The sequence below is a fragment of the Dermacentor silvarum genome, chromosome 7 (genome assembly GCF_013339745.2).
Source record: "Dermacentor silvarum isolate Dsil-2018 chromosome 7, BIME_Dsil_1.4, whole genome shotgun sequence".
In the NCBI taxonomy this organism is placed as follows: domain Eukaryota; kingdom Metazoa; phylum Arthropoda; class Arachnida; order Ixodida; family Ixodidae; genus Dermacentor; species Dermacentor silvarum.
In genome coordinates, this window is record NC_051160.1 from 34,712,123 (window position 1) to 34,735,303 (window position 23,181).

The window sequence follows — 23,181 nt, forward strand, 5'->3', positions numbered from 1 at the left end:
GGCCGGGCTCGGGCTTTCTGGTGGTGCATGTACCGTGCAGCGAGAGCGAGTTATTCTCGGGCGTCTCAACTCCGAAAAACATTATTTTTCGGTCTCGGGCCGGGCTCGGGCCGGTTTCGAGTCGGGCTCTGGCCGGGCTCGGGCCTAAGGTAAAGGGGTGGCGGGCCGGGCCGGGCGGGTAACGTAGATTATTTCCGGGCCCGGGCCGGGCCCGGGTGTCGCCATAAAAGTTTTGATCGGGCTCGGGCGGGCCGCCCAACGTAAAAACGGGCCCGGGCCTGGGCTCGGGCTGAAAAAATCGGCCAGTGCAGTGCTCTAGCTCCAGGCGCGAAGCGACGCGAGCCAGACCGAGCATCCAGATCAGCCTGAATCAGATCAACGCGCTCGCGGCGCGCTTCAAGGCGCACGAGGTAACCGCACCCGTCTGCGGATGCGTAGGCGTGTAGACGTGAGCTTGTGCGCGTCTACGGATTTTTTCTCCAGGTTGTCAGACATTGCACGGAGACACAAAGTATTGAAATCCCAAGTTTAAAGCTGCTTGACCGCGACAAAAATGGGAATCGCAGCTACTTGAATTTTAGTTACAGGAAATATTTAAAGCGGACACATTTAACACCCTAGAAATGGCTTTGAAGGACACTGGTATTTTTGTGTGCGTAAGTTTTTTTTTTTACAAAATTTAAGCATACAAAGTAAATCATGATGATCGTCGCTTGGAATTAAGGTGGGACCAAGAATTTAGAAACACGTGACATGCGATGTTCTAAGAAACTAATTGTTTATCGGAAACGTGGGAAATAGAGAGCTTTAGCTTGTCCAGGAACGTATCACCAGGACCCTGCATCACCGTTTACGGAATAGCAGGTTGCGGGACCTGTGGATGGCAGTAGCAACACTAGGGGGAACATCTTGTGACTGCTTTGCGCAACCACGACGCGTTAGAAAAGTTTCTGCTACATGTGTGTCCTTGTTGAAGGAAATGTTTGAAAGAAAAAAAAAAACGGACAGCATGTTAATGATAATGTAGCAGCCGGGCACTAACCAGCGGCTAAGCAGAATACTGCTAGTCACTGCAGTAATAGCTATCTGTCTTTTTTGTTGAAGCTCAGGGCCACAAGATGGAGCCCGGTGTACCGTAAACTGCAATATTCTTTCGGGCAAGCTAGTACCTTTTAACAAATAAATAACTAAGTAAATAAATAACAAAATAAATAGGTGAATACATTAGTAAATCGATTAATATATCCTAAATTTATTACCCCACCTAATTTGCTACCGTCCTCGACTGCGCGTCCTTGCTCTTGGCAACCATTCTGCAACTGTAATGGTTCGCCGGTTATCTACCCTACGCCATTACATGGCTCGCTCAGCTGCACTTTTGTAGCGAAGCTTTCTTTGAGAACGCCCCTGCGTCTCTCTTGCTGACCGTAGCTGCCTCCTGCTGCTGCTGCTCGTGCGTTCTCACCGAATACCTCACACTCGGCTGGGGGACGGCGGCGCCATCTAGGAGCGATGGCTCCCACTACTTCGCCCGCAGCAGTGGAATGTAGAGGGGGGGAAGTCGGCCTGCGCATGTGGGTAGTCGGCCGCGGATGGAGAGGGTGAGGGGGCCGTGATGAGACGGGAGAGAGGGCACCGAAGGAGATGGCCTCACGTTGCGCGTGCGTTGCGCCGTCTGGCAACCGCGTGGAGGGTCGCATCTGCGCCTCCAAGGGGAGGTCGGGTACCCCAAAGAAATGGCGCTGAAAGCGAGCTTGCCTCTTTCAACCCCTATAACGCTGGTTGCGTTAAAAGGTGCATTGCATCGCAGAGCTCCTCGTTCGGGGCATCCTTAAGCCAGATGAGGAAGTGCGCGCGAACACTGTCTCGTAAGCGTCGCTTATATGGATTCCAGCGGGGCACGTTGGATCTGTTGTATTTTTTTTCTTTTAACGTCAACTAGAATAACGGCTATTCCCGTTTGTTCTCTGATCCACACCGCTCTCTTCTTGTTTCTTAACGTTACGGCTAAAATATTTCGTTCCACCACTCATTGCGTGGTCCTTAACTTTTTTTTTTCGAGCTTCTTTGTTAACCTCCAGGTTTCTGACCCATGTGTTAGCACCGGTAAAATGCAATGATTGTACACTTCTCTTTTCAGCGACAGTGGTAAGCTCCCAGTCAGGATTTGGCAATGCCTACCGTATGCACTCCAACCCATTTTTATTCTGTAAACTTACTTCTCATGATCAGGGTACCTGTGAGTAATTGACCTAAATGAACGTCGTACTCCTGTACATACTCTAGAAGCTGACTGGCGGTCATGAATTCTTGTTCTCTTGCCAGGCTATTGAACAATACTTTTGTCTTCTGGATAATAATATTCAACCCTACTCTTACACTTTCTCGGTTCAGATTCTTGATGTGCCGGGTGTTTTTTCAGAAGGTCCAAAATGTTTAAAAACTGCCGGTGGCAGATAGCACAATTCAAACCCTTGTTCTATATTACTCGATGAGGCGGCCATTAGTTCTACGAGAAATCAAAATGCTTCGTTAAATAACATAATTACGCCGATAAACCTTTTATTTAGTTACCTTACGGCACATATTTCAATATACGAATTATAGCCTGGTGATTTCACAAGGCGTATCCCCTTGGAACGAATTCTCAGGACTGCAAGAATTTTGAGATATTAATTTTCAAAGTGTCCGACGAAACGAATTGGCATTCCAGTTACTTTTTTAAAGAAAACGCTGTTTTATGCATTGAAGCACAAAAGTAACTGGAACACCAATGCATCCTTTCGTATCGGGTATCTTTTTTTCCTATTTTTTTTTTGCTAGGATTCGGAGCTTTCAGTGGTACCTCCTTTTTGTGATTACCAGCATCTCTTCTTGTCTATCATCGTATACAAAGATTCTTTCCTGCGTTTACAATAACTGCTCTGCTGTTATATCGTCATGGATACCTTCCGATTTGCTCTATTCGCAATCGTTCTGCAATGGAAGCAACAGGTTTGGGTAAGATTTAAGAACTGCTCCTGATTCCCATGCTTGGCATTTGTATGTGCCACCAATGAAGTTGCTGCGCGCTTTGATGTCCGAATGAAGAATGAATGAATGAATCAATGAATGAATCAATCAATCAATCAATCAATCAATCAATCAATCAACACAATAAATCAATCAGTTAATAAGTGAATGTGTTAGTTTGTTAGTCATATTAAATTTGTCTGTTTTTCTCCTTGCAGGTAAGACCAACTCGGCTTGTTCGGCTTTGGGCCTCTGGTGCTGTCTATGCTGACATCATTGGTGAGAAGCCGAAGTTCTACAGGCAGCATTGTTGTGAAAATGTTTTAAAACAAGAATAGACCTTTACGTCTGGTGCCTTGGAATGCCTAATTATTAGTGTCTAATCTAACGCAGTGACACGAAATCCCCGTGGCCAGCCTATGCGTTAGCAGTGTCGCTTGACGTCGTTAAAGATAAAAATAAAACGTTAACTGCCATGAAAACAAAATCTCACTTGTGGCATCTGCAAGTACACAATTTGTGTGAAGTTATAGCTCTGCAGGTTAATAGTATTTTATGAAATTTGCAGATGTTGGCAACGTTGCAGCGCGCCAATCTTATAGGCATTGCGCTGTGGCGTGTAAATAATGTTTGACTGATTTGCAGCAACGCTTTGCCTGTGTTTGCCTGTGTTTGCCTGTGTTTGCCTATGTTTGCCTGTGTTTGCTTGTGTTTGCCTGTGTTTACCTGTGTTTACCTGTGTTCGTCTGTCTTTGTATTGAGAGATCACTGGTGGGTCGCGCGGGTTGCGTACCGGAGCCGAAGTTGCGCCCAATGTGATTCGGCCGTCGCTTGATCAGATTTCGGTCGAAGCGCTGCGCAAAGGACTTGTCGTCGTCTGGGTGCAACCGCACGTGTGCGGCCGGATCGGCACGAGTGGGGTTTCCCCTGGCGAACGTTGCGTCGCCGGCGCTTTGCATATGCACGCGTTACCTTTTTTTCTTCTTCTCTATATAACGAGGTCTCACGTATAGGTGCAGTCCGGCGGGAAAAGGGTTGTTGCCCGCACCTTGAGGGTCTCCTTCGCTCGGGTGTTGGGAAATCGCGGCGAAGCCCGCAGGTTGGCGTTAGCGATGTTCGGGACTCTCCCGTCTCGCGGAGAACGCAGGAACAAATTGAATCCCTGCGGTCCGACGGCGACGTCCTTTCGCGACTGATGCAATAAACGCCGACAAACGTCGGAAGGAAGACTTGGCCTGGAATGTGTGTAAGTATCGGGCCTACATATACGCCTGTTGAGGTCGTCTAAATGTTCTCCGGTCGTTTACGTGAACGTGTTCGGCTATAGTCGGTTTATAGATTGAGCAAAATATTTCAAACTGCGTGAAGAAGAGAAGGCGTGAACAGAAACGTAGACGCACACGCACTAAGATTTGTGTGTGCGTCTATGTTTCTGTTCACGTCTTGCTTTCTTCGCGCAGTTTAAAATGTTTTTGCTGAACGGGAGCGTTCCCTGGGGGATCGGTGTATCCGGTAGTGATTGTGGAAGGCGGTGATATTATACGGTGGATGCTTTTCAGGGTGTGGTAATTAATTAGCCGCTCGGAGTTCATTTGCTGCAGCAGAATAATGCCTACAGGCTGGGTGTATCTCCGAGATTGGGTGAATATGTGTTGACCGGATAGAGTGGTAGCCTAGGAGGTATGTGCAGGAATGAGGGCACTGTAGAAAATTGAGGGTCATTGATGAGCGTATACCGCGTGTATAGTGTTACTGTGTCGGCCAGATGGAAGTTTTGAATTTCACCGATATCTTAAGCGTTGTATGCATACTCGCATGAATATAGTTAAATTGAAAGTGAACAGTGAATGAAATTAAGTTCGTACAGTGTGTACGATTTACAGAGTCCTAAATGAGAGTTTTACAGAACATTGAAAGTGTCAGAGCAGACAAACAGCGGTCCCAGTACGGTTCCCTGAGCAACCTGCTGCCCAGCGTTCACGTGATCGTGGAGTCTAAATCAGTGTTTTTAAGCATGTGCAGTTGGGCTACCGCTTTCTCGACTGGACGCCTCCGTCTGTCTGTAACTCTTTGTTGTCGTGCATCGAGACGTTATCCCACAACTGAAGGGCAAATCAGACAAGACACCGTTGTGGTGTTTTTCATTTCCTTTATAACCCTTTCCTCTTATACAGGGACGCTGACGTCTCGCGGACGCGAGATACCCCTCACTTTTTCGCCACGGGTGACGACGTCGATGCACTACGCGCTCGGCAGGCAGTAGTAGCTGCGATGCGTAGCAAGTCTTCGCTGGGCGTGGGCAGAGTACTCTATTCGTCCTGCATGCCAAAGTAGGCCTCCCGTCGGCCGCGGAACGGTCCCTGCGCCTCCCGGCGTGCCTCCTGGCGGTACCTTCGATAAAAAAAAGCTTAGGTTAGGCCTAACTCAGCTATCAGATGGAGTCCTACTCTTGGGCTCAAGCTGCGGTTTTTCTATTCAAATAAGAGTGAAACACAGAAACGCTCCTATTAGACAACCGCGCTCAACCGATTTGAATTAAATTTGTCGTATTTGAGAGTGAGTGCCTCCTGGCGCTACCTTTGATGAAAAAAAAAAGGCTTAGCTTAGGCCTAACTCCGCTTCAAGACGGAGCCTTTATACCTTGGGCCCAAGTGCGATTTTTCGTCTATTCAAATACGCGTGAAACACAGAAACCATCACATTGAACAACAGCGCTCAACCGATTTAATTGAATAAAATTTGTCGCATTGGAGAGTGAAAGTTGGTAAATTCTAGTGATTGAGGAAGCATAATTTGGATTGAGGGTCTGATTGTGTTTTGACAAGTATATATATATATATATATATATATATATATATATAAAGAAACAAGTTTATTCACTCGTCACTCTTCACCGTAAGCATATCTTTTTAGTTGTGCAAACTATATCTGCTGGAAAATTTAATGAGGGAAAAGGTGATGCATCAGTTTACAGCATACATGAATATTTTTTTTGTTTTACAATGTTTACAAGTGTTTTACAACTGTCTTACCTAGAAATAAATAGCATATGGCACGGCGCACTATAATGCAACAATTTTGGCCGCTTTAGATATGCCTGAGTAAGTGCAACGTACATGAATGCCAGCTTTTAATGCGGAGTTATACAGTTGTAATTGATGTACGAGGTCTTGAAATTTTGCAGTATTTAGCAATTTTCGTAACAAGGTTGATTTCCTAAAGAAAAAAAAATAAAAAAACGGAATTGCTGCACACAGTCGGTATAGATATTAACGTTTTCGTTTAAATTCGACAGACCTAATCGGATTCGTACAGTCAATGCCGAGGAAAAACAATTATCTCCCTGCTCAGCCTATTTGGATAGGAGCTCCCGACTCAACGCTTCGTCAGGCACACCACACACAAACAACTAAACCGTGAGCAGCCCCCGCTAAGAGAGAGAGAGGCAGAAAAAAGGGGAAACGCAGGGAGGTTAACCAGATGGGAAGATCCGGTTTGCTACCCTACGCTGGGGAGAGAGGGGAGGGGGAGGTGACAGGAAAGCAGAGATAGACACAGAAAGGGACCACAGATACACAATACCAGTTGTGTATCTGTGGTCGCCTGGCTCTTCCAGGCGACAAAGAAGAGTCGATACCGTTATCATGGACAGATGCCGCTAAAAAACTTCGTATGCTCACCTGCGGTATAAAGTTCTGATGTTGAACACACGAAGTTTTCAATGCAAATGACTGCACCAAATAGACTGATGTCTTCGCCTTCGCATCTCAGCTGGTTTCTGCCGACGCGAAGCTGCCCTGCTTTATTGAATATGGCTAGGAGTAGCCTTTCTGCATTCCGAATCGGATGGGCCGACGACGCCTCATGTGATTACTGTGGTAGCGAGGGGAGACTTCAACACCTTCTCTGTGTCTGTCCTCGCTAAAATTTACAAAGACGATCCCCCCGCTAATACCGTATACAAGAGCAAAGGACGGTGAAAACTGGAAGCGTTGAACGGTGGACGATCAAGGCGGGAGCCTTCAGCACGATAGACAACGTTTCTCCAAGGGTATAGGGACAGGTTGCACCATGCACTGCCTCGCGAGTCCTGATAAAGAACACCCAAGAAACGGTTTTAACATACGTACAAACAGCCGTTCCTGCTGGTAAATATATTTCAAGTAGCAAAAAAAGCGCCAAGCCCTCTCTCATAAGCTCTCCCTCGCAGTTATTCGCAGTTTCCTTAGTGAATTTTGATGCGAATTGCGCAGTGAATGCTGCACACGGGAGCTCGAAGCACGAGGATCATTTTCCTATATTCGATAATAATCTTACAGTGGAGTAGACAAGAAAAAAATAAGAATATTTTGTCGGTGATATTCAATGCCAAGTACGTATGATTAGACGTCTTTTTTTGGTTTTTTTTCTGTATTTTTTGGTTGGGGGGGGGGGATGGCCGGATTAGGTATAGGTTAGGAAGAAAGACATATTCCTGCAGCCTTAATGGGAGTCCAGCGCAGTGTATGTGGGGAGAGGGAAGTGGAAAGAAAGAGGATAGAAGAATGAGGGTAGGGTTAGAGGTGGGAAGGTGGACGTCCCATCGCGGGACTGGCAGCGGGTGGCAGCAGACCTCTAGAATCTGCTGGATAGTGAGGCGCGAAGAGGCTTCTGCCTCACATTTTATGGTTTTTACGCTTCATGCTCTTCTCTTCATGCTTAAGATTTATTTTTGAAGTTGGAAACTCGATGCGTCTTACTTCCGAACTACTCGATGTTTGCTCCCTACACCGTGTTGTTAAGTCTCTACAGACGTGCCTTCCTTGTAAGGCTGGTGGCAGCTGTATGTGCATTGAACGCGCGCTGCATTGCCTCGAAATCGTTCTTTCGCTCACCCGGCCATGTCGAAGTCTGATCGGCGCCCGCGGAAGCCGCCACCGAACTGGCCGGGTGCGCCCCCGAAGCCGAAGGGTCCGGGTCTGGAATAAAGAAAGGCGTGTCACGGGCCCATGCCCCAGTTAATACACGTTGAGCGCAGCATGTTATTGCGCACTATTTCTGTTTTGAGTTAAAAAACGATGCACTTCCGAGCACCTTCTTGGAATCTTATGACTTTGATAGCAGTTTGCTATTATATCGGGATATTTTTGAAGAAAAACAACAACAATGTTTTTGTGCATTGGAGCGTTCCCCAAACTATGCTGGAATGCAAGCAGTAGTTCATGCATGCGACTGCTGCTCTATACGTCGACGCATTGATGTCACGAGGAATAAGGCGGTAGCAAATCTTTTAATTGCGAAGCATTTTAGGGGCCCGGGCTGTTGGCGTCTAATGTGATATCATGTCGTCGTGGTTACGCACAGAAACTCGCGTCTCGTTCACTTGGTATATACCAAAATTGGCATGGAAGGGTACGAATGTATGACTAACAGGACTGATAGGTCAATGTATCAATAACATCACATGCTCGTCAGTTACCTCACGATTAACGATAATAAAATCACGTGTGGCGCATACCCGCATTGGATATGCGGGTATGAGCCAGGCATATGCGGGAATTAGCAGAAACTCGTGAAAATCGCTTCCGAAACGCCAGTCTGGTACCAGCGCAGCGCAAGAGAGGGCGCCACTACCCCACAAGCGTGCTCGATTCCTCCTCACTTGTGCAAGAATAGCAGAAGAATAACATAAGGGAAACACCGGCGCGTCACTGCTTCGCACTTCCCCAGGTTCCACGTTAGTGGAGCTGCATTAGCGCTCTATTCGAACTACACAAGCGCATAATTTGAATCCAGCGCTTAATGTAGCTCCAATCTTGCTCAAATGCTGCGCTTGCGTAGTTCAAACCAACGGTGAGTTAACATAAGGGAAATACCGGCGCATCACTGCTTCGCACTTCCCCAGGTTTCAGGTTAGTGGAGCTGCATTAACGCTGGATTTGAACTACCCAAGCGCGGAATTTGAGCAGGATTGGAGCTACATTAAGCCAGGATTTTAGCAGGGTTTGAAATGCACAAGCGCAGGATTTTTTTTTCGTGTCTTATTATATTAGACATACTCGATCGTACTGAAGGTAGCGCAAGAAATACACAATCACGTGTGAGTGTGCGAAGGACAGTCGCTAAATTGTAATCAATTCATTACAGTTATTTCACAAGATTCGTTTATGGACAGTCCTTTCCAGTGGCAAAAAAAAAAAAAACAGAAAGAAAAAGAGGAATGTGCTAATCCGGAGCTGCCAAGCGTCCGCTTCAGTAACTCTATAGTACTGACAAGGGGTGTCGACCATGTGCGTCTTGGCGGTGAAGAATATTTGATGCTCGTTCAGGGAAGAAAGGTGTGAAGAGTTACATGTAGAGAGAAGTACTACGCGAAAGCCAGCGATAAGGATGACTATTATTCGGACGTTTTATTCCGCGTCAATGGCCTTTAGTGAAAACTAGTGCTGCGTGACCGTGACTCACGTAGTAATCGTATCGAAGAGCTGTTTGACGTTGGTTTTAGAGAAGTATGCGTGCAATTGTTGCATAATGGTTAGAGCATCCCGGCTGTCGTGCTGGAAGATATAATATACTACGTAGATTTCGATCTAACCCATACTACACGCAATATTTAAGGTGAAGCTTTTCTTAGCGGACGCTCGCGAATTTCGCTCACCGTGAGTGCCGGGTGGCTTGCGGCTATCTTGCTGAATTGCTAACACGCCGAGACAGCGCTCACGTTATGAATCGGCCTACGTATATAATCATCTGTACTACCTCTACAGGTGTGCTGGTGACTGGCTCATAATTCTCTATGGAATTAGCGCTGTGCATAAGAGGGCAACGGGGCTTAGCGATATTCTAGTGGGAATTTAGAGGAAGAAATAGAGTCGGACACGCCATGCATAATTGCACAGGGCAAGGTAACCGTTGGTCTACTTGACAAGGTAACCGGTGGTCTACTTGGCAAGGTAACCGGTGGCCTACTCGGCGAGGTAACTGGTGGCCTATTTGGCGAGGTAACTGGTGGTCCATTTGGCGAGGTAACCGGTGGTCTATTTGGGTTAGAAAGCGTGCGCCAAGGGAGGCGACGCGTAGGCGAGCACGGCAGAGAATGAGGTGGTGTGATGAAATTGCGCAAATTAGCAGGCGTGAGATGTAATCAGCTGGCGCCATGGCAGGGGTGAATTGGAGATCACACTTGGGGATGCCTTCGCCCTACAGGGGACATAAATAAGGCTGGTGACGATAGCTGACGAAATTCATGGTGGAAGCGCCGAACCCACCGTTTGAACTCTCCAAAAGGGGTTCGTAAGTTCCCGCGCTATACAGGCAGCGACTTACCCTCCGTGTCCCGGTGGTGGCTCAGGCATGTTCTGACCTGCAGTGCGAGAGTGGAAGAGAATGTGCACATAATTAAAACGGCATTCGGAGCGCAATTTAGCGAGAAACGATACGCTCGACATGTTGTACGAGAAAGAACGACCGAAAGGTCGCGCCGATCTCGCGCACTGTGGGGATCAAATGCTATGCGAAGCATTTTTTTTTTGTGATGTAGCTGGCTATCTAGCATCGTTCGGAGGTTCCGTAAAGTGTCACCAGGTGGCGCAACATGTCTTTGTGGGGCGAGTAGTTGTGTGTGTGTGTGACGACAACAGCAAGGCACGACGGCGATGGTGTCGACTATAGCTTGACGACCACGACGAAAGCATGGTGACTGATTTCTCCTAATCCGGCGACAGAATACAAGGCTCAGTGTGACTGAAGCCGTCGAGAAGCTCCGCCGGTTCCCACAACGCGTGTGATCCGCATGATTTGATTAACTTTGTGTACGGTTGGCAAGGGTAGATAACAGCTGTGGCATAGTTTTAGTGTATTGCTATTGCTTTGCCGCCTCGGCCGCCTACCAACTGTGGACGCGTCAGCTAAGCGGCACCTCACATGTACGTACTTGACGTGGCTTAGCACGCGCTGATCCAGAAGGTTTCGAAACGGCAGAGCGTAAACGGTACGCTAAAGCTAAATTTTTTGCGGTCCTGGCGCGAATCCGTTTACGCTGTGTCCGTTATATGGCAACGTATGCATGCAATCCGACAGGTGCGTACACCTACGTAGCAAGGCTGTGCTTAGACGCGACTTGGAAGTGCCGTCGTCAGAAAGATGAAAACATGGGAGCGCTGGTCAGCTAGCCTCAAACCCAGCACTAACTCTATATAAAAAAAAGCACATGTGCCCCGTATGGAATTGGATTCTGGTTTCTTACGTGCCAGAACCATGATTTGATTGTAACTGTCATCAAAATACCCAACATCCCTGCAAGAAACCCTACGGTGCGGTTCGTACGTGAGCTTTGTAACCACGGTGGTGTAAGTCTCCTTGACTCGAACTTGGTAATGACTCCACGGCATAGCTAGAAGGCTGATTTGACGAACCATTTCGCTATACTACGACCCATTTCACTCTTTGACGGTTTTGTGTCAAGTTGAACTTAAGTTCACTTAGGGTCGACGAAATACGTATAAAGGCACTTAAGGGTGTTGAAAGGCTTGGAAACGCAATGTTCGTGAACAAATAGGTATGTGCTACTAAACCACCGTGATTCCTGCAGTGATGGTGCTTTTCGAGCTGAAACTGTGTATGTAATAAAGAACTGAAATTTGGACGAGTTCGTAAGAATTAATACTAGACAAAGTACAAGAAAATGAGGACATAAGAAGGAAGACCAGACCTGACGCGTTCGTCCTGTCTGGTCTTTCTTCTTGTGTCCTTGTTTTTTGCGTTTTAGGTCAAGTGTGTATAGAAGCCCGCTTACCTGTGGCTATGGATCAAGTTGTATACTGCATAGTCCTAACAAGACACACGGCATGAAGAGAACACGATGACACACAAACTATGATTCAGATCGTGTTCTCTTCGTGCGTTCGTCCCGTTAGAACTATATGCTGCGCAAACTTCGCTTCCGTCATCAAGAACCAACTACAAGCGTGTACACGCATTCGTCTACCTGTGGTTGTGGTGATCAAAGCCAGCACGACGCTGGCGACGAGGACCAGGAGAACGGTGACCTGCTTGACTGATGCCATGGTACTCTCAGCGGCGTTCGGGATGCCGGTTAGACAGGTGATGACGGCAGGAACCCAGGACCAGGAGGGAGTGCATCTCGACCCATCCGATCCTCCCAGTTTTGTCGCTTCGCGTTGCCCCGATTTTCGCGGGAATGGGAGGCAGGGAGGGGGGGGGGGGGGGTTGCAAACTTTACCACACACGCTATACAGCTCTGTATAACAGCTGTAGTGTGTAAAAAGCTGTACGGGCCGCTCCCGCATAGTCAGGTGGGTTCGCGCATGTGTAACCGACCACGCAAGTTTCGCGCATAACACACACACGGTGCAAACAGACAGAGAGAGGGGTACCTTTCTCGAGGGTCACGAAATTCTATTCGTTTTGTCTCCCTACCTCTCTCTCTCTCTCTCTTTCTCTCTCTCTTTCTCCATTTCTCGTTCTATCTCGTCCTAAGTCTATAACTCCGAGATTACTCGTCATCACGACTGTCACGTTCTGCGCACTCCTGTCGTCGCCTCGTGAACGCCTCCTCAATGGCGCTTTATTACTGCCTTTCTTTTTTTGTTTTTCCTCTCTTTTTTTGAGACGTCGACACTCAAAACTCTGTCCTTTCTCCCCACTTTGACTGCTCGCTTGGAGGTCGGTTTGAGCCGCGGGTCGTACTTTCCCGTTATTTTTACTTTCGGCCGCGACTTTCTCGTTAGTTTCCTTGTTTGTTTGTGTCGCTTGTTCGCCCGTCGTGACAGGCCTACCTTTCGAGTCCTCAGGGGCAGCTTGCTTTTTTTCTTCTCGTATTACGCTTTGCTTGTTTGAATTTCGTACTTTTTGCTGTTGTTATTCTTTTCACGTACGCTCTTTCTCACAAAGTGCGTCGTCGTTTGCTCCAAAGAACCAGCTGTGTCGGATGCGCTTAATATCTTCACGTGTTTCTTGTTTTCCCATATGCGGGTCGTTCTTCTTTTCAGCGAGCACCGGGGAAGTCCGAGTTTGTGTGACGGTCGTGCGAATCCTCTTCCGAGACCCCCCGCTCGTCTACCCTGTCTGTTTTTCTTGCCCCCGGGGTTGGCGATTCCAAGCCCGTTAGAGGATATTTCTAAGCGGCTCTTCTTTCGGCCGGGGCCTCTGCCAGCTGCTTCGCTAGTCGTGGCCTGCTGATGTCGTAAACGTAAAAAAATAACAGTAATAATAAAAATAATAAGAAATACACTGGAAACGGGTGTGGAAGCATGATCTACGGTTTCACATGTGAGTTTCGCCTGAGGCATCACTTCTCCCATCTATGCTCACGTGTCTGCGCATTGTTTACGTTTCATAGTTTCTTTTTTTTTTCTGTTACAGCTCTGCCTCTGGGTGTGTGAGCGTGAGTCTGTAGTGGATTTGTGTTTTGTGTGTGCGTGTGTTTGCAGTAGCAGGATGAACTTGCGAAAAGGGCTTAATCTAAATTAGTAGGCTCATCTTAACAGTTCGTACTTGCCCGGATTATTGCTGCTAAGTTTGAGCGAAACATAAGTAGCGGTACGTTCAAAATCTTCATCTGACCCTATAATGCGTAACGTATACTTTTTTTTGCCACGCCGAGTATTATACCTCACAATTACGACTTATGCGCGAGAAACACATCTGCACTGTTTTTAATAACGTTTCTGATACGCTCGTGCCAGCTTTAAAATGCTCATAGTTTCGCACACCAATTGCTAATTAGTCAATTACTATGCTAATAAACGTTTAACTGAACTAACATTTCGTTGTATTTTTGTGTACGCGTTTACTATCCATGGCCAGGAATAAAACTGAGCAAGACGTTCTAACTTCCTTTGATGCGGAACGGTGGTTGGGCTCCATGTAGGGTTCAAGTCGTTCGAATAAAAAATGCCCGTCACTGTGCATTGAAGTCAAGACGTCGGGTAATGCTTGACGCTTTATTTGCTACATACATGGCGTTGTGCGCATGCGTGGTAAATGCATGCGTCATGCAGCGCTGTGCCTGCCTGAAGTTTGTGGATGCGCCGTTTGTATACTGTTCGAGGTACCGTTTGGGGACGGCTAGTTTCGAATCATCTGTGAATGCGCCGTGGCGCCACCCTCAGTGTGCGTGAAGCACAAGCACCTTATTCCTGTATTCACATAAAGCTCTTACGGTAGACTTATTCGTGAGAACAAATACTGAAGCAAAAACTTGAGACACGCTTAAGCTTCGCCTTTAAGAGTAGAACGCGATAGCATTAAAGGGTCCCTGACTGCTTCTCACGCTTGCCGGCAACTGCAGCTTATGCAGCCGTATTTTTGACTGGGTAACGCTATGCACGAAGGCAAACTTCCTGGTTCTTTTTTTTTTCTTCTTTTCCCCACACGGCCGACGCCGCCGCTACGCGGCTGCGCGGAGGCGAGCGCCATCTAGTGGTGAGGCAAGGAACCGAGCGGCGCACGCTCTGTGGTTAATAGAAACGCGCGCGCCGCGCTGTGATTGGTATACAATTTTCACTCACTGGGAACGCCGGCGACGCCGTGCTTTCTGAGTAACGGGGCCCTTAAAACCGTCGCTTCAAAATCCAGACGCTGGACATATTAGCGAAGGCGGTGGGTCAAGTGGCAAAGTACTAGTGCTTACGAACGAAAAGATGTCTGAATGGCAACCCTGATTCTCAGCGCCTCTTTAAACTGTGGGACCGAATCCACAACAATTTTTCATTCGCAAGTGTTCTTTGCTATAGGCTGAACCGCTTCGCTAACAATGTGTCCTGCGTCAGGATTAGACGAAATTTTCTTTTACGAACAATTCGAGCGTAAAGAGGGATTTTTGTCGCTACGGGCCCCGTCGTTCTCCCGGTCGTGCTCTAGCGCTCGGTGAATCAATGCGATTGGGGGACGTCTCGTATACGTTCCAGACCGTTAAAAATGCTTGACTTTTGAGTCGAAATAAAAATACAAATTTTTTACTTGGAAGTTTCACCGAGGAGAAACCTCATCGCAAAAAAAAAAAAAAAAATTACTCGATTGTCTCACCCAGACGAGACCTTCTTGCGTGAACAAGCGAAAGAACGCGTGGCTTTGTGGCTGCCGCGTTTATCTGCTGATTTGTTGATATCGCCTGTTCGATTCCCGGCGGGAATGGAACAGGTCGTGTATTGTGCTTTGTGCACACGGTAATGAACCCGTCATTGTCAAAATGAATTCTGTGACCCCCGCTTACGGCGTCTCTTTAACAAGCCCACACTGTTTTACTGCAGGACGTCAAACCCGACGATTTATTTGATTAGCAAATTCGGCCTATACCTGCGTTTCTGCAGCGCTGCGCTCATTTTTCGAATATTGATCACGCGCATTCCGTTGTATATTGACCCCTCCCCTCCTATTTTTTGCTTTTTCTTTTCTTTTTTTTTTTTTGGGGGGGGGGGGGAGGGGGGATTTGCTTCCTGTTGTAATAGCTTTTATTTTTTCCTCGGGGAAAGTAGGGTAGTTTTCTTTTTTTTTTTTCTGCGCCGCGAAGGTTGAAAAGTTGGTTCTCGCCGAGTTCGTAATTAGCGAGAAAGGTAATAAAAAAAAAGGAGAATTGCTGATGAAGCACGTATAGGTGCACACCGGCGGGGACAAAGTATCATGTGGCCGAAGAAAATGTTAAAAAAAAGATAAACAAGCGAAATAGTTTGGGTAGTAGCTCGTATACATAAGCGTGAGAAAGCGAGTGTGCGCCTTTCAGACATGAAATGGACAGAAAAACAAAGAAAGAGAACAAGAAAACAGAAAAAGAAAGAAAAAAAAAACAAACAAACAAGGAAGGTCTTGAGAGAGAGAGAGAGAGAGAAAACAAGTTACGCGAATGGAGATGAGACCTGCAGGAAACCATTTCGCTGACCACAAAGCCGCGCCGGCCGGGCAGCACGCCGCATTTGCCGCTATACGTAGGAGCGCGTGCGTTTGTGGATATGCGACAGGGAGCTTCGCTCGGCACTTGTGAGAGAGCTCACGTACGGGACTGTTGCAGTAGTGCGGCCGAGTTTGTGAATGCGTCCGACCAGCAGCTCGCCTCGACTCTCTTTTCACGCAGCAAAAGCAAGTAGTCCCCCCCCCCCCCCCCCCCCCCCTCCGGGTTTTTCAATTCCATGGGGTTGTTGCTTGTTGGTCGCGTTTTTCTCTTTCGTGAACTTTTGGGGCCCGCTTCTGTCTTGATGTGCCCCTCCTCCCTGTCCCTCCTCCCTTACTATCTGCGCTTTTTTTTTCTTTAAAAAACAAATCTTCTGCACGAAGCTCAACCGGACTAACTTCTGCGCTCGGATTATGTACACGCGCTTGCGCAAGCTTTGTTTATGTATGATGTTTTTTTTATTGCTGTTGGTATGTCGGCGAGAGTTGCGCACTCACCTTCAACGCCCTCTACTGTTTGGTGACGTACTGCGGGCTCTCGCTTGCGGCCGCTATAGTTTCGTTTTTGGTGTTTCTTTGATGTTAGTTTCCTCCGCTTCTCCTTTTTGGATGCTGTAAAGTGGCTTTGCCGGCGGGTTCTCCGTTGAAAGTGAGGTTTCTGCGTAGTTGTATGCATCTCCCGACCTCCTGTTGAGATGTAGATTTAAGACCCTTATGAGATACGTTGAAGACGGCATTTCGCTGAGGTAATCGGTGCGTCTCGGCTGCTTCGCTCAGTGTAACGTTAACGCAGTGACGACAGCGGTGTTTGTCGTTTTCCTTTCTGTCATGGCTGTGTAACGTTAGGCTGACCGATCCTGTCGTGTGAGGCAGTGGAACGTAGCCACTCAGGGGTATTGGCCGCTGAAAGGCGTGTTGAACGAAGACCGTTGTTTGTTTGGTTGAGATGGGCGTTTGGCACCGAACAGATCGCGATCGATTTGTTCGGATGAAATCGGAGATGTTAGCCACTAATTTATCGCCGGCTTCTCCAGAAGCGATGAATTATTCACTGATTAAGTGATCATAACATAGGTGAGTTGGGAAGAGTTCCGGCAATAAAAGGCTCATTTCGCAAACGTGCCTAAAAGCAATATGTTAAACGAAAAAGTGCCGCAGGAGAACGGCACGTTCTGTAGCTTCTCCGATTCGGCACAAGCCAGTCGATCATGTCATTGGAATAATGAGAAATAAAGAAAGGAACACACACACAAGGGAATGCTGTTAATAGATGCAGCATCAACGCCGAAATTACTAGTTGTGAACGGGTGAAACCCTTCTTGAATGAAACAGATCTTTGCGACATTGCTCGCACTGTTAGTTTCAATCGCTTGTTTTGGTAGACACGCCTGTCGAGCGTCGTCGCGATTTTGCTGCAGGAACGGACGAGCCAGCTCGTTGACCACGCACGCACGCACACACGCGCACGCGCACGCGAACATTACGTCACCTTATTTATGCGACGTTTGATGCGTTCATTGCTCAGCCCGGAATGACGTGCAATCTTCTCTCTCTCTGTCTCTCTCTCTCTTTTTTTTTAAGGCTTTGTAGATTAAGCTTCAGGGGCGTGCCTTCACGAAGACTGTACAATGCGAGATCGTTCCAAATGCCAGCCGCATGGAAAAGAAGTTATATTGCGCTGTGGCGGCAGCTTTGCAACGCGGATCACACGGTCCTTTGTTCTCGCATTAAGGAGCTTCTGCAGCTTCGGAGTTCCCTGGGCTGTCCGTATTGACCTCTATCCGCTGCACGCTGCATGAGACCCCCGAGGGTGTATATCTATTCACCCGCGATTCCGTCGGGCACATACGCCACGTTCTGTTTTTTTTTTCAGAGCTTGGCTACTTACGCATGCACGCTTAGGGAGGAACCATTGAAATGCAGATTCAGCGCGCCTTGCAGCGCTCTGCGTCGGAACCCTTTATCTGTATCGCTTTCAGCGCGAGCCGCGTTCCCTGCGAGCGCTTTGCGGAGCGCTTAAGCGGATTCGGGTTTTCCTTAAACGGATTATACGGCTCCTAACCCGCGAAAGCCTTTTTTCTCCGCCGAAACCCGGGGCCCACGTGGCTGAGCGCATTGCTAAACTTACCAGCCTCGCGGGCTCGAGTTCGAATTGTTTCTCCGGGTCTCTCGCGAAATTGCTGATCCCGTCGTCTTTTTTATCCGCGAGGCGGACGCCTGAGACGCGAGCCCCGAAAGGAAGGGGATCTGGTACGGTTTCGAGAATCGCATGGCATGATAGTGGTCAGGAAGAGAGCGGTGTGGATCAGAGAGCAAACGGGGATAGCCGATATTCTAGTTGACATTAAGAGGGAAAAAATGGAGCTGGGCAGGCCATGTAATGCGTAGGATGGATAACCGGTGGACCATTAGAGTTACAGAATGGATGCCAAGAGAAGGGAAGCGCAGTCGAGAACGGCAGAAATCTAGGTGGTGTGATGAAGTTAGGAAATTTGCAGGCGCGAATTGGAATCAGCTAGCGCAAGACAGGGGTATACTTGGGAGATCGCACGGAGAGGTCTTCGTTCTGCAGCGGACACGAATGTATAAATATAGGCTGATTGTGATGATGAATGATAGTGGTCATTATCACCAACCTACAGTACAGATCGGTAGGAGAAATCAAACTGTTTATACGTGGCCAAATTTTAGCGTCGTCTGGTCTAAAGTGCCTGCACATTTCTGAATCTCGTTAGTGCGCGCAGCGCCGAATCGGTGGCTATAGGGCTTGGTGCATTTGAGCGGGAGGTTGTGTGATCGATTTCAGCACGCGGCGGTCCATTTCTGTTGTGGCAAAAAAAAAAAAAAAAGGAATCTTGTCTAGCGCTTTTTGCGTACACGTTAAAGGAACCCTAGGCAGTCAAAGCTAATCCGCAGCTTTTTAATACGGTATCTCCCATAGCCCGCTGTTAAGTTTCGGGGATTTAAAGTTGGTCATGTAACCCAATTAACGTAATGCTCAGTCTGGCATTTAAACTGGAAGTATTTTATTAATAGGAAATTAAATTTATTTTGATCCCGTCTCTCCCCCTAATTCTCTGCCGTCCTCGGACTCGATTTATATTTCCTGAGGAACCGACTTGGTTACTCTGAGCGTACCCTAGGTTATCTGTGCGGCGCATCACGTGACCCGTCCGACTCGATTACATCCGCTTAGTCTAAACTAGAATATCATTTATATATATTAACCCACGTCTGCTTTTTGAGGTAAATTCGTCATGGAATCCACTTAAAACGAATCCGTACACCTTAAGTGAATCTGTTAGTGAATCCAAACTTAGGAAAATACGTAACCTTTAAAGACCCATGTGAGGGAATCCACATTGAGGAATTTTGGACACCTTAAAGGGAATCGGTAAGGTAATCAAGATTAAGAGGAAGCTTTAGCTCGGGCCCAACTCCGATGCCGCCTATTCAAATACATGTAAAACGTAGGAACATCTTTCTGAGATAACCACTGGGCTGATATTAATTAAGTTTGTTGCAATTTACAGAGAAAGTTAAATTATAGTGACTGTCGGAAGCGGAATTTTGATTTAGAGCCTGAATTGTTTTAATGGAATTTTCAAAAATTGCTAAGTTTGATAAAAAAAATAGAAGCACCAAGTTTACAAATTTCTTTTTCTGCACTTAGAACAGACGTCGCAGTTCTGTAAACCCCATCCATTAGAGCAACGAAATCGGAAATATGTTACATGTCAATTTATATCTTACGTGAATTTATTACATTGTTTACGAGGGTTTTTCAAAAGTTAAACTCACAAATTAATGGTCTACTTGAGAGCTACGTATATTATGTCAATTTTGAACGCTTTAGATGTACTATTACGTGCAATTTACAGAATTGTGATGTCATTTTTCATTGCTGAGTTGCAGAGTTGTAAATTTGATAGTTTCGTGTTCTGAATATTTGCGATATTTGCGAATTTTTGTTGAAAAATTGACGACCTAAATAAAAATTTCGCAACCAACACTCACTCGATTTTAACTTCTTTGTTTTAAATGCAACAAGCCTCATCAATACTTGTGTTCGACTACATGTGTATGTCATACTTTAGCGCCGAGAAATAACGTTCTTTATGGATGTCACTCACTTACCAAAGAACGAATACTTTTGAGCTATCATTATTGTGCCTTGTGTTCTCCATTTCATATTTTCTGGTTCCTCTTACCATATGTGGTGTTAATTTGAGAAAAAAAAAGAAATTGCTATTAGAATGATGTAATACCGTAAGGCAGGAAACAAGAATCACGTGTTAAACGTCTTACCCATAGCATGTTGATTCAGCGAGGCATGTGACCTGCAAGTGTTCGGGCTATTAAAATAAAAGAAAAGAGAGAGAGGGAAAGAGTGTCCCAGCAGAATAAAGCGTGTGACAAATCTCACTGGCTCGATTCAAAACCCCTCCTTCACACTTTTGTTTCTTTTCTGTATCAAAAAGGGAACGCGCGGTCGATAGAACCAGAGTGCACAGCGCGAACATCGATGACAACGGCATATATCGTTTTGGAAGACACGCGGTCGACCCCCGGTCGTGGCTTGTGTTCGCAGGCCGTCTTAGAAGTATCAAAATCCACTCGAGTGGAAAGCACCGCAAGCCGCTCGATCCGTGTGTCGCGCAAACGTACTATAGGATAAAAGAGGAAACACAGTCAAAGATAAACAAACAAACAACCAACCAACCGAGCCAGAAAATGGACGAACAAATCGGGAGAGCGGGAAGCAGACGACGTCAAAAGGAGCGAGATTGCTTCTCTTTTGTCGTCTGCTGCGTTGATCCTGGTCGACGCCTTGCGGCGTCTGTTGTTGGCTCCAAGACGAGTGCCTTGTACTCTTCGCCGTCGACGTTTTTAACACGAAAGTGTTTTATGCCGGGGTCCACCAAGACTTCACTGACGTATTTCCGTCACGGAAATACGGAATGACGTTCTTACAATGTACACGAACATAATACAAAGAAAGAAACCAGAAGAAAAAGTTCCACAAACACGCAAATTTGGAAATCGAACCCACGACCTCTCGGTCCGCGACGATAGATCGCCGAGCGTTTAACCCATTGCGCCACAAACGCATTTGCAGAGAGCTACACAGACGCGCCTTATATATCTAACACTCCTCCGTGTACCCGCGCTCTTGCTCGGGGCGGTGCCGCCGCCTACGAGCAGAAAAGAGAAGTACTGCATTATGACACTAACGCGCACCGACAGTGAACGCTTCGGTGGTCTCAGCACTACGACGCCTCGATGCCAGCATTCGAAGGGACGCTGGCATCAAGAAGCACTACCAACGCCACCTAGGTGGCGTTCACCGTACTCAGCACAGCGGAGCGTGGCCTCCGAAATTAGCTCTGAAAATGTTTCTGAAGTTGATCGCGGAGGCTGCAATTACGACGCGCTGTACGCACTGATTTGACTCGGTGACGATTCAGTTACGTGCTTTGTCTTGCGCGTTGTATTAGTGTGTCAGTTACGTGCTTCGTCTTTCGCGTTGTGCTAGCGTGTGCAGCGTAGTGCAGCTTCCATATGCACGACGGTTGCTCATGGTCATCGACGTTGGTAGTCGTGATGGAGGAGACGTGCCACCAGGCGTCAGCGTGGGTGCATCAACGCCTAAGGGCGCTTTAGCCACAAAACACCAATAGACATTATATATCAATGTGCAATAAACATTACACTACTTCTGCGAAGACACGTTTCACTTTCGTGTTCTATACCGATTCCTATATAAGAGGGATCAACCACATTTTTTTTGCTCTTTCACCTCTCGTGTACAACTCGTGAAAGCGCCCTCGCTCCTTGAGCAACCGGTTGCCAGAGGGTGGGAGTATAAAAAAAAACGCGTCGTTCGCATGGACCGTACCTCACTTGCTCATGTGTTTGCCACGTTGTTATACCACGCGATCAAACACATGTTTAGCTTGTCCGGGAGTTGTTGCCGTTCACGGAATATTGGAGGTAGCGGTGATGATGATTATGATGATGGTGATGATGATAACCGCTAATGGCATCTCCTTTGAATGGGGCGTGGCGAAAAATGGTCACCCAGCCCACGTAAGGAAATTATGCGTTATATGTATATATGTTGTAATCTAGCATTCTGCCTATCTCTATTTTATCCTGTAAATTTATCCAAGCTTGTTGCGATGCCGTTCCCATTTCGTCGCTGGTATTTGGTAAATGCTATTCAATAGCATTTGCCAGGTTATACTTTTCTGCTGGTGTTAGGGCATTGGCAGAAAGAATAATTGCGGCACTTTTTTTTTCACCCTTTAGCCCTGCTTACAGGGGACAGTCAAAAGACGGTCATGTAATACGCGTGCTTTATACGCACTTCTAACAAGTGTGTACAGTCAACCACAAAAGTTTGCGGACCACGCGAGCGCGTGGCCAAGAGCCTCTTCGCGACACTTCCGCTACGTCACCAGCGATCGACAGCAGCGCTACGTTGAAGACGCATCCCTCCTTAAATCTATGGCCTGTCTATTTTCGCACTGTGCGCAAATATTTTCTACCTATCTCTTTCAACGTGACGCGCTCTGTGTTAGCCAGGGCTACTTGCTTATATTTTGAGAGCAGAATATCAGTACAAGTAATCAGACAGCGTATTCTTCGGCTGTTATCAGTTCTATTTTCGCGTAGCCACGCTGTTTTTTTTTTTTCGTGAGTGCGTGAGTGAGCGGTGAGGCAGCCATGGGACACAGATGCTTAGTCGGTAGGCAGAATTTTTCCGTTCCTCCCCCATCGCTAAGTGACAGTAGCGGCCGGGATTTGATCGCCTGCGCCCAGGTTTTGCTGCGCAAAGCCCGAACCACCACGCTGCTATAGTGGTTACATTTAGAAAAATAAGAAATAATCGGGTGCGATGACTCTTTTTATAACCCTTTGCGACACGGCGTCCTCGTTTGGGGACTCGAACTTCGGAGGCGCGTCCCACGCCACGTGTTTCTTCAAATGACCTAAAACTCAGTGTGCACATTCGGGTCCGCTTCCTGATGGGACAACTAGCGGTCAGTTAACTTCATTGTCCTGCGTATTGCCGCAGATGATCACTTTGCTGGAGACACTACCATGTTAGACAATCGTTCGACGTGCCGCGTTCCAAGACCAACGTCAAGAGTATTTTTTTTTCTCCGGTCGACACGAATACAACCGAAAAAGCAAGTGTGGATGCGTTTCGGGCCTAATAGTTGATTCTTTTTATGCAAGCATTGAAGCTGACGGATTTAAGAATAATTAGATAATGAG

The 23,181-nt window shown here is 47.1% G+C and overlaps 1 protein-coding gene across 3 annotated transcripts in view; it reads left to right on the forward strand.

Annotated features, from left to right (window-relative positions):
• Positions 1-23,181, forward strand: part of LOC119457907 (beta-1,4-glucuronyltransferase 1) — a 414,428-nt gene that overhangs the window by 134,472 nt on the left and 256,775 nt on the right. Inside the window, exon 7 of one of the 3 annotated variants that reach the window (XM_049670520.1) lies at positions 3,231-3,384. The exons of the other annotated variants lie outside the window; for them this stretch is intronic. Within the exon in view, the coding sequence (XP_049526477.1) occupies positions 3,231-3,350 (120 nt within the window). The 3' untranslated portion in view covers positions 3,351-3,384. Of the gene's footprint in view, positions 1-3,230; positions 3,385-23,181 lie in introns of those variants that run through there. 3 annotated transcript variants of the gene reach the window in all.